This window comes from Protopterus annectens, chromosome 5.part0 (assembly GCF_019279795.1).
Source record: "Protopterus annectens isolate FY-2018-M chromosome 5.part0, PAN1.0, whole genome shotgun sequence".
Classification (NCBI taxonomy): domain Eukaryota; kingdom Metazoa; phylum Chordata; order Ceratodontiformes; family Protopteridae; genus Protopterus; species Protopterus annectens.
The window spans coordinates 1,279,758,246-1,279,770,551 of record NC_056735.1 but is presented as its reverse complement, the minus strand read 5'-3'; the positions used below and the strand labels follow the sequence as shown (position 1 = coordinate 1,279,770,551).

General features: G+C 37.9%; 1 protein-coding gene across 2 annotated transcripts in view; it reads right to left on the bottom strand.

Annotated features, from left to right (window-relative positions):
• The window catches only part of MYH15 (myosin heavy chain 15), a 386,453-nt gene that overhangs the window by 91,393 nt on the left and 282,754 nt on the right, over positions 1-12,306 (bottom strand). For both annotated transcript variants that reach the window (XM_044071103.1, XM_044071102.1), the window contains exons 24-25: positions 11,025-11,280; positions 2,073-2,315 (exon numbers count right to left, since the gene is read on the bottom strand). In XM_044071103.1, coding sequence (XP_043927038.1) covers positions 2,073-2,315; positions 11,025-11,280 — 499 coding nt within the window. The remainder of the gene's footprint in view (positions 1-2,072; positions 2,316-11,024; positions 11,281-12,306) is intronic.

The following is a 12,306-nucleotide window of genomic DNA, read 5'->3' as shown; positions in this document are numbered from 1 at the left end:
GCCTTGCAGACCAGGCTAGTCAGGCTTATGGGGCGATAGTTACCAGGGTCAGTTGTGACCCCTTCTTTGTGGAGAGGAATAAATGTTGCTGTTCACCATTCTCTGAGCACGTAGCCTGTGCAGACGCTGAGGTGTTTAGGTAGGGGGTTAGTTCGTTCCGTAGTTCATGCAAGACGCAGCCTGGGACACCATCTGGTCCCATTGACACTGTGCTTTCGGCTTTTGAAAGGGCTGCTTTCACCTATGCGTCTGTGATTTTTGGGACACTACACTTTTCCGGTATTGTTGTGGGTCTTTTTGGAGGTGAAAATAGGGTGAAGTTAGCACTAAATCTATCTGCCAGGATGTTGGCAATATCAGTAGGTTCAGTATATTTTGTGCTATTTTGCACTAGTTCAGTGCATATCTGCGAGTTGCCACTTAGAGTCTTAACATACTAAAGAAGGCTTTATGGTTATCTTTTCAATCCTTGGCTATTTTTCTTTCGAAGTTAGCCTTGGATGATTTCATGAGGGACCTTAGTTTCTTACTAATACTGATCAGGGATGTGTTTCCTTCTTGGGATTTGCTTTTTTTCTGAACTAGTTTCCTCCTTCTATTGTATAGCCTGCTTATTGCAGGGGTCCATCAAACTGGTTTCCTTCTCTTAGAAGAGTGAGTCTTGGTTTTGCTAGGAATGGCATGATCCATGCATCCTTGTAGGTGCTCATAGAGTGCATTTGTAAAGGTTTCTGCATCTTGGGCAGTGTTATCCTTTAGCGTGAAGGCTGTGAAACTTACCACCTCTGTCTTAAGTAAGGTGAAGTTTGCTTTAGAAATGGTTTTTACTGTGGTTTCCTTAGCAGGGGGTGGTGGTGGTGGGGTGTGGACATCCACAGTGATTAGTTTATGGCCTGATCTAACCAGTGACGGGTTGACGTCTGGTGTAGAACACCTGTCGCCCATGTTGGTGATGACCAGGTCCAATATGTTTTCACCTCTGGTAGGGGAGTTTACCAGCTGATCCAGGGCATTTGAGTTGATGAATTCCAGGAAGCGTTGGACCTGGGAATTTGTACTCAAGTAGTTTTCCCAGTGAATGGTAGGGTAATTGAAATCGCCCAATATCAGGGTGTTCGGTGGGACCTTCATGTTTTCCAGTGTCTCCAGAAAGTTGGAGTGGTGGTCCTGGGTCATGGAGGGTGATCTGTAGCAGGCCACAATTTGCATTGCAGATTTGCCCGATGTTAGTTGCACATGGATGATCTCAGAGGTAGCATGCTGTGCCACTAACCTGGAGGTGTAGGTATCCTTGATGAATATGGATATCCCCCCTCCTTTTGTGTTTCGGTCTGTGTTCTGTGGCCGAAAAGTGTGGTATGAGTTCAAGCTTAGTAGTGCTGGGGTGTTCTCTGGAGCCTTGAACCAGGTTTCAGTTACTGCACAGATGTCGACGTTCTCCATACTGAGAAATGCTTTGAGCGCGTACACTTTGAGATTTAAACTCCTGGCATTGAGTAGCATAACCCTCAGTTTTTGTTAATCCTAGAATGTCTGTTTGCGTGTGCGTGTGTGCGTGTGTGTGTGTGTGTGTGTGTGTGTGTGTGTGTGTGTGTGTGTGTGTGTGTGTGGCGAGTAGTTTAATGTACTGTATGCTTTTACTACACTTGGAAAAATAATTGTTTAGAGAAGCAGACACTGTTGATTGTTTACACCCATGCAGGCTTCCTTCTCATAGCTCAGAGAGTCACATACATAAAGATATAAGAAATTCCTGTTATTTATTTACTGACACTTGATTACCAGGAAAGTCTGACTTGGTAGAAGCCCATTTTCAACAGAGGTCCAGGGAGAAAATCTCCAAATTATTACAAAACATTTTAAGAACAATTAAGAACAATAATTTTACAATCTTCAAAAATAAAAATGTGTAGTTTAAGTAATTATAACAAATTAGACCTAATATAATAACACTGGTGAAGAATTGATACAAGTTATCAATTTCATACATGGCTCTAGATAATCGTATACTAATATCAAGGAGTACTTTGCCATACTGCCATGTTACTGAATATAGTTTCTGTATCCGTTACCTTATTTTCGGTTGCGTGCTTCTCCTTTTCAACTTTTGCCAATGTAATTTCTAGATCATCAATATCTTTTTTCAGTTCTGAGCACTCATCCTCTAATTTTCTCTTCTTTGAGGTGAGATCAGAATTCATCTCTTCTTCTTCTTCCAGACGTTCTGCCATTTCTTTGACCTTTGCTTCAAACTGCAGCTTGGACTTAATTAATAAATCACATCTTTCTTCAGCATCAGCAAGCGTGTCTTGTTCCTGTTAAATGGACAGTGCAGTTTTAGTTTGTATGTCATTTATCACACACAGCATTGCAACAATAAATTTTAAACAGGGCATTGCTTTGCATTCATACTGAGAGCGGATCTGGGGTATAGCTTTTAAGGAGGAGGTAGAACAGGGAGACATTGTAACAATCATCACACTATATTGTTAGTGATGGATCAACTATGAGTTCTCAAAGAAGTTCTCACTAACAATGTGGACAGATAAAACTCTTAAAAAAATGTGCATAACTATGAGTTCTCAAAGAAGTTCTCACTAATAATGTGGACAGATAAAACTCAAAAAAAATGTGCACAATGAATCTGCTGTTAAAATCAGAAAAAAAAATGTTTTGTTTTTGTAGTGGGCAAGCCCAACTGAATCCCCCATGTCAGGGACTTCATTCACCATATTTCCCTGCTACTTATATATACCAACTCCATGCTCGTGTAATAGTAGAGAAAAGAGCGATTCCCCCTGGTAGCTGTGAAATATGGCTTGCACAACTGCAATCTCACATCAGAGATGGTAGGTATTAGAAAACATTGTGGAAACATTTAGGGAACATAGTTTCCTCCAGTATTCTGTCAGCTGACTAGATCTTTCTGACTTGTTGCAGTCCTGCTAGTGGCATGACTGTAATGCCCAGTGTGTGTTTTTGTTTGATCAGAGTACACAAATGCTGAAATATTTCATTTTATAGCCTTCCATTTGTTTGACAACATAAAGAGACACTAAGTCTGCCTGTCTACCTGTCTGCCTTATAACATATGTAATAATCAAACATCTCTTTTTTATAGGTTCATAGGTGCTTACTTTCTATTCATGTCCCACAAGAAGCCTAGCATTACATTTCCATAGTAGTTTTTAGTCCTTACATTTAGCATACAAATATCCCAAATACTGACTGAGCAAGGATATGTTGGAACATTTACATGTTTCCCCTATCCACGAGGGACAGAGGTGCTAAACTGGCAGGGAATTTGCAGTTACCCATCCATTCATCCTTATTACATTTCAACAGAGTAAAATAAGTACTTTGCTTTATGTGGTGTGAAAGACAGTTCCACAAAAGTAATATTCTCTTTGATTCAAACTTATCACACTAGCATGTTCGATTTGTTTTGCAAACAAGATGGTACCAGTGAACTTGCAGATGTGTAATAGGTCTGACAGAATAGGGACTGTTGAAGTTCCATATGCAAGGCAAAGGTCGCACCTCTGTAAGCTGTATGATACTTAGAAGAGAACAAGGCTTTAAGATGATCTGCATAGCTTTTACAATTTATGCACTTGATTTTTTTTTTTTGAAAAAAACATTTTGGTCATTCCAGTTGTAACAAGTCCTTGGTCAGGTACATACCAAAAGGGGCATTATACTCATTGGCTGGCCTAATGAGTGCCAAGTACAGTGGAATGATTACATTCCTGGATCTGGATACAATACTTTTAGATATAAGGTGTGCAATGCAAAATGACTTCCCTACAACAGTGGTTACACAGTGATCAAGGGACAGTTCATTGTCAACATGGGTTCCCAGATCCCGAACTATGGGATCAATTTTCAGGGGTGTGCTGTCAGTGTAATAGACACAGGAGGAGTCATGCTTGCCAAAGGATACAGTTATATACTTCTTTCATTTAGTTTTAGTCCATGGCTTTGACACCAGCTATTTGTTTGGGGCAGGTCTTTTTGAGGATCTTCTGGGAAGTTTATGACCACAAACCTGGTCATTTGCAAACCCTTAACATTAATTTTGTCCTCTGACAATTAAATGCCAAAAAACAGTGGCCCAAGGACTGAATCCTGGGGTATACTGCTGGTGGCAGGTCTTTTCGAGGAGGTATAGTCACCCTTCCTAACTTCCGAGTTTTATTTGTGAGCCAGATTGCTATCCAATGAATTACATAGGGACTGACATTTAACTAGGAGGGTTTATCTACAATACCTGAATAAGAGATGGTGTTGAACACCTTAGTGAGGTCTAGATATGTGGTGTGTACCGTTTTGCCCTCATTCATTGCTTCAGCAATTTATTCAAAGAAGTCAGCCAAGCTAAGTAGGCAGGACCTGGCCTTGATGAATCCAAACTGGGATTGGTCAGGAGTCTCTAGGATACCTATATCCTTGCATATTAATTCCATAACGATCCTTTTCATAGATTTATAGATAAGACTGGTCAGGCATATGGGTCTGTAATTACCAGGGTCCAATGAAGCCCAAAGGGGCTGTCTCAACTGAAACCAGGCTATTAGTGTTAGTGGGAAGTCTAGTGTAGGAGTCTGTTAGAGAAGTCAAAACAGGGCTCAGCTAATAAATCATTTGAGGTGCTGATAAACAGGCTTAAAGTGGAGTTTAGAAAATGGAAAATTAGAGGGTGGAATTTAGACCATATATATATGTATGTATATATGTATATGATTTTTTTGCCTTTAGTTCCTTATTCCTTCAAATCTTTCCAGGTGGATAGTTCAAATCTTCTTTTCTTAAAATGATAAAGAATATAATGATTTAATGATAAGACTTTATTTTTGGATGGTAGAAAACTTACAGTGTGCTCAGATGAGTTGGTGGCTGGAAAGGACATGGAAGAACCCATGTTTATATTGTGATACAGTTTAAATGATTTTTTTTTTTATCTCTTGCAGATGACGGCCTATAATGCTTAACAAAAATGTTTCCCTGGACTAGTGAGTACATTTAAAGAAGAAACTGAAAGGGCATTATGTTTATTATACTTTAGGAGAAAATAAATGTCCTTCATGTTTTAAAAGAGGCTTTGGGGATGCTGTGGCAAATATTGTGTACTACAAAACCAAGACCCTGGACAAATTAGCTCATACCTGTTGGATACAGTTATATATATGTTGCAGGTGAAGGGGGTTTAAGAGTGTGGAATGAAAGAAAAACACATTCATCAGTGCAAAGGAAACGTGCAGGAGAAGTAGGTGATATTTCTAAGTTTACATTAAAAGAAATGTGGTATAAAAACGTATTGGGACTAGAATGTAAAGGAATGCTAAATTCTGCAAATGTCCTGACACTTACAAAGGTCAGATACACCCCAACTTGCATCCTTATTAATAGAGGCTAGAGGTAATTTGACAATGCCTAAAAAAAGTATTTGAAGTGCTAATGCCAGATACGGATCAAAGAATTAGAGGTGAAACTTAATGATAAAACTTCTGGATATGTATGGCAGTTGCAAAAGTATACCACTAGATCTAGAGAATTTAGAATGTTTGTCTGGAAATATCTCTTCCCTCAGTTGATCCAACATGTTGTGCATGTGGTCAGGTGTCTGCTAGTCTTCCCATAGGTCCAATACCTTTAAATTGGTGTTGTATCTCTTACTAGACGAATTGCTTGGTGAGGATGTGATGGCCACAAATCACTCATGTGTCTAGCTCAAGACAGAGTCATGGATTTGATAAACAATGAACAGGCGTTAACAAATTTAATAATGGCAGTACGAACAAAAAAACACTTGCAAGGAAGTAGAAATCTGAAGCTGAACTGAATATAGAGAATGCAATTGTCATTGCAGATGAAAGAAAAAGTAGAACTGGAAACATTCTTGGCATAATCTTGCTTTTAGTTGATTTCCATGGCACAGTTACAAGAAGTGATTGTGATAACTGGGTAGGTAAACTGGTTCTCAAACCATTTAAAGTCTCAACCCAAGCCCATAAGGCAACAGTTGGAGTAAAAGAGTGCAAGACAACAGTGGAACAAATGCTGATATTCATGTTAGTGTCATGTTAAAGCAAATACTCCTAAATACAGAGTAAGTACTGAAGACTGCAGTTTTGAATAAACTGGGTTGAATGTTTTATGTATCAGAGGGAGGACGAACAACATGATGTACAATATTTTGAGTTTATCATTAAAATAATGCATGCTGATGGTGCAGAACACAAAGTGTTTGCTAGACTGAAGAGACATTTTTTACTGAATGATAATAAAATGAAATCAAGCATAACTGATTCAGATTGTAAGACTAGTAACTGGAAGTCCTAGAACAGCAAGATAGTGTGAAAAAAGGGATCATGCTTGCTGTGGCCAAGATCACATTATTTATTTTACATTTGTTTACCAGGATGGTCCAACTGAAACAGTGCACATTTTCAGTAGAGGCCAGGGGAGAAAAGCTCCAGTCTAAGCTTACATACAAATTATCACAACAAGTAATATAAATTATAAACAAAATTGAGTGCTAACACATTTACAGGATAAAAATGTGAAAACAAAAATATATACATAGTATGAAATAGAACAAAACTTTAAACACTTGAATATAGACAAATATATGGTTGAACTTATATATGTGGAGGAACATAACATTAGTTAGGAAATTAAGCAGGGAGAATCACTTAGGCAAAGTAGTGCATAGTTAGTATTACTTCCATGGTGAGAGTTACTTCAAAGTAATCCCTTTTCTCCTAAGTACAGTGATCTTGGAGTTACTGTATATAAGTTACACAGGTATAGGGGTACAGGGTGACTAGTCTCCCTGCAAACATTTTTCAAAGTATATCAATATATTCTCCTTTATATCAACTGCTTACTTTTCACAATTTAAAGTATTACACTTGTAGGTCTCAATACTATATTAAGGAGCCAAAACTGAGTGTGTTCATTTTTTTCTGTTACTGTTTTATATTATAACTGCGGTGGTGGTGCTGCGGTAGCGTTGTCGCCTCACAGTTAGATGTTGCACGTTCGATTCTCAGTTAGAGCGTCTTCTCTGTGTGTCAACATGCGTGAATGGACTTTCCTTCATTGAAGGTTGTGTGTTAGGCCCGGCAAGCCAGCACGTAAAAATCTACTGTCAATCATAAGCGGACTGAAGTTCTGCTGTGGCGACCCCTAACCGGGAAAAGCCGAAAGACAGTTTACTGCTTTATGTGCTTTTAGCATTTAGATCGTGTTACTATATTTATGTGTTACACTTTAAAAATCTCTAACTTTATGAAGATACATGTTGCTAATGCCTTAACCAGGGTCACAAGCCGGTGTACCTTCAATGTGAAATTAACTGTATTACCTAGTGGCATAATAATGCAGCAGTCATCATTCTATTTCTATTGTTCTAGACAATGCCAGTGTTAGAATAATGCTGTAACACCAGTTTGCACATATATGTTACTACCTTATACTGATGACATATAAAATAAAGGACACGTTTTAAAGCAAGTATATTGGGCCCTATCCTCTGACCAAGATTCAGTCTAGCCTTTTAATCTAAGTAGCTTCTCTAACCCCTGAAGTTTTTGCCACAGTCATTTATGTGGTACTGAATCCAACCAATCCCATGCTAAAGTCTAACTTAGCTGTAATTACTAGGACACTGCTATCTATCTCTTTTGCAATCTAGCAATAAAATTAAATTCATTATTTAGATTACTGAATTATGAATGTATTATTGCTGACATATTTTTGTCATAAGCCCATTCTGATTGTAATCTTAGAGATTATTAGCTTCTGAGCAAGCAATCAGCCGATCTATTCATTTGAATATCTCATTGACTCTTTTTGCCTCAGCTATCAGGATAACAGATGTATAATTCCCGGGAATATCCTACCCCATCACATAAAAGATTTACAAATGTGCCATCTTACTATCCTCAGATGCCTTTTTCTTGACCAAAAATGCATTAAAATTTTTAGTGAGGAATTCTGCAGTACTTTTGTCAGTTTCTTTCAGACCCTGGTGAGCAGAACATCTGTTCCTTCTGTCATCGTGTCCTTTAGTGGTAACAGCTTCATCAGCACTTCCTTCGTTTACCCCATTCTCTCCATCTTCCTGTGTCTTACTTTGGCCTAGCTCTAAACCATTTGCAATAATTTGCTCATCTGTAAAAATGAAGATGCAGTAAAGTGATCATTCCATAGTAGACATTTGACTTTAATGCGATAGAGACTGTGTGCTGTACTGAAGTGTCCAACAGGTTTTATGTTTGATAATTCCACAGAGGAGCACTTCATTTTGCCTTCCATCCAAATCTCTCAGCTGTCCCTGATTTTACCTCATAGGTTTACCCTGTCTCTCATAAAAGATTTGAATTTGTGGTAAATCACTGAGACCTGCAGTCAGTAAATAAGTCCAGACAGAGTTTTATGCTTCCTGTTGTTCAGAAAATGCATGTTGATATACAACTTGTTCTATTAACATTTTAAGTGAATTAGCAACACATTTAAAACCTGTCCCTGATTTGCTCCTTTGTCCTCCCATTATTTTTGGATTTGTCCAGAATTCTTAATCAAAGAAGTTGTGAGGTATTCTACTCTTTGTTCGACAGTGGTAAGTGTTTTTACCTACTTTCAAAGCTGGTAAAACACTTCAGTCTCCTAATGTTTCTCTTTTCTTTCCTTCTTTCCTTCTTTCTTTCTTTTTGTGTAACTGATATTATGGACAAATTCAGTATGCACGTGAGTCACACATCTATATGCCAAAAAGTGATTAATCAATCCGTTGGTAGGCAACGGTTTATTAGTTTTATATCTGTTTTATTACGCTGCTTACCTTACTAATCTTGTTCCAACTTACTTTTTTACCTTCCACGTGAATATCACTTGTTTTTATTTATTGATTTATTGTCTGACTGAGTGGCTGACTGCGCTACATTCTGGTTACTCTGTAATATAATCTGCTGCAGACTACATAAAACATAGCAACCCACTACAGAACTGTTTCTCCCCTCTAATGCATCATCAGAAGGTAGGACTGGTTGATGTTGAATCAGGAAATAATTGGACAGTTGCTCAGCACACAGTAAACAGAAAAAACAGTTTATTAAACTTAATAAATATATGTCCACTGAAGTAACTAAAGTAAAAACTACACATTTTGGACTAAGAAAACCCACTTTACAAGCTAAGGGCATAATTATAACAAAAACAAATGAGAAAAACTGTTGCACTTGATCTCTAAGTTACTTCTCTTACTTTATGTTCACTACTTCATTCACACTAAATCACAGTTCTTGGTGTCATAGGAAGGATTGACCGGACAGGATTAGAAACAAGATGGAAATTGGGAGGGTGGCCCAATGGTTAAGGTATTTGCCTTACAAACACAAGGTGCAGGGTTTGAGTCTCATAAGGGATAATTAGCTAGGCTTACAATGGTTCAAAAGAGCAGTTAACCTAGTGCTAACCTATGAACCTATAATAATGATCACCAGGATTCAAGAGCAACTTTTTTTCTAATTAGCAGAAATGAAAGAAAAAAAAATCATTTTGAAAATTTTGATTTTTCCATGTCAGAAGTGGTGCTTTCTAATTAGTTTCCCATTACTTACACCCTTATTTTCTTGTGCTATGTTTGTTATGTGCTTTACACTGAGTCAGTCATAAAAATAATCATTTATTCATTTTAACAGGCAGATGGTCATTTATTGTGATTCCGTTTTCTCATCAAACACTCTGGTATTGGTATCATTATGCTACCTCAGCCACATATACAGCCTAATGGCAGGCTGGAGGGCAACAACCTGTGATACTGCTGTGGCCCTACTACTGGCAGGAAGGAAGCGAATTCAAGATCTGTGGCCACAGTGGCACTGGAAGAGAAAACAATCAATAGGCTGCGGAGTTAAGAACAGCAATAAAAGTTTGGAGACCTGAGTTTTCTAAAACTGTCTGTCATTATAGTTGATAACCTGGAGTTTTCCTTTATTTTCAAACCAGAAGAACTATTTTTATATTTCATATATTATGAAATTATTTTTATAGTCAAATGGCAGATTGTGCTAAAATATATAACAAATAAATGAATACGTAGCAGCTCATGTGACCAGCACTTACAGGCTGTATTAAATGACAAGGTTTCCAGTAAAGTAGCTGCAACAAACATGACGTTGCTCTCCTTGTGATATGCAGAGCTAGACAACGTGTTCTGCAGTGCCAGCCTTTTGTGGATGCTTGCACGCATTATGTGGTGCAAATCTTCAATCCCTGTCACAGATGAAGACCCAGCAATTGTTTATTTGTCTGTGCTGCTCCTGACTTAGATACAGAAGGCATGCAGTATGCTTGTATGAACTGGGACTGCTGAAACAGCAGCTGCACCACAATATGGCACAAGTTCTCACTAATGTCCAATAACCATGTTGTAATCATTTGCTGTGACACAAGACTTGTAAAATTTAAAGCATATTATGTTTGACAGAGGAAAAAATGACACCTCTCATGTTTGCAAAGCTCAGTTTTAGACAGTATACACTTTCTGTAAATTCAGTGACATGTTGCTGTGAAAATGTCATTTCTGATTCAATCAGTGTGCCTTTTAAAATCACATGGACATATTGATCAATCCTTAAATTAGAATATTTGTAAGTGCCTAAGTAGAGGAAAACATACTATTTCTAAGACTTCTGTATCTCAGAGTATTCCTCCAAATCTGAGAATCAGTGATATTTGAGTTATTATTAATAAGTAGCTAGGGAGTGTGTGGGGGGGTGTTTCACGAGATCTAAGCTCCACAGATAAAACACATTAAAGGAGTAAAATATAACTTTGGAGTTCCTGCTTTTTAATGAAATCCCAATTTGCTTTTTAACAAGCGTCAGAACTTTCAGTATCAAATCTTATATTTTTGATAGGGAGCCATTCTAGTGTTATAAACACAATTTAATTATCCAGACAAAAGTCTGTATACATGATTATGCGCACATGCATCGTGTATAAATAATACTTACTGCCTGTAATTGTATTAGTAAGTCATTTTTCTCCTGAACAAGTGAAACTTGTTTCTCTTCAAGTTCCTTTCTTCTGGAATCAGATTTTTCTAAAGCTTCTTTTAATTTCTGGAACTCCTCCTTCAAGTTTACCATTTCCTTTTCAAGCTCTGCAGATTTCAAGAGTGGCTTTATCTTGAAGAAAAGCTTCATCCAAGACCAATTCTTGACAGCCATGAAAGCTCGAATATTCCACTGAATGACTAGAATGGCAGCCCTAATAAAATAAAAATCACCTAAAATTAAATTAAATTCACCCTACTGATCTAGTCTTACCAAATAAGGACTACAGGGCCTGAATACCTCAGCAGTCATGCAGCCATGCATTTTGTGTATGTGTGCATGCTTGAGTGCATGTGTGTGTGTGTGTGTGTATTTATTCTTATTCCAAATGCAAATTTTATAATGAATAAGAGCTTATTATTATATTACTGGTTCTTCATTTGATAAAGGAAACCATGGGTCTGCTACATAAGCAGAGTACACATTTTTCGGGGGGGGGGGGTTCTCCCACCGCTATCTATATTTCTGTGAGGTAAATAATTAAAATAGATGTGACTCACAAAAACAAAGCCAACATCAAGGCTCAGTCTGATGATGAGTACATCATGTGCATCACCTGCCCAATAACAACTCAGAGTCAAAAGTGTTATGATGCAGGAGAAAGCAGTAAAAAGCAAAGCCTAGTTTGAACCTCTAAAACCAGTGATTCCCTGGCATGTTACCTAGATACCCGTAGATTGACAGTTATTCCATGGCCACTCAGTCTTATGACCATTCACACCTTGCCCATACCCTCCCTTGGGCTTAACCTCTTTTATCTAGGAGGGCCATTCCAGTCAATCTCATAGAAAATCTGTGGATATCTACTCAGTCATCTAGTTTATGTTTAAAGGAACTCAATGAGTGAGTGCAGGAGAAGTTTATTCCAGAGGCTTCTTAGGTACTAGGTTAAAACCCTCTCCCTCCACCATGTTTTATTTACCTGCTGGTGAATATTTAGGTCCCTAGTTCTAATGATGGTGGAGATATTGGTGTTGCAGATATACATGTACATGTACATTACTATATGGATACTCATTCATTACACAAGTCATAGTCTTTGGTAATACACTGGATGTTTTAGCTGACCAACATGATTTGTGACAATTGTCAAAGCTCTTTGCTAAACTCTGCTGCATTTAACGTCTCAATATTGTTCACTTGGCTGCATAAAGTGTACAGCAGCTGTTAGTTAACTTTC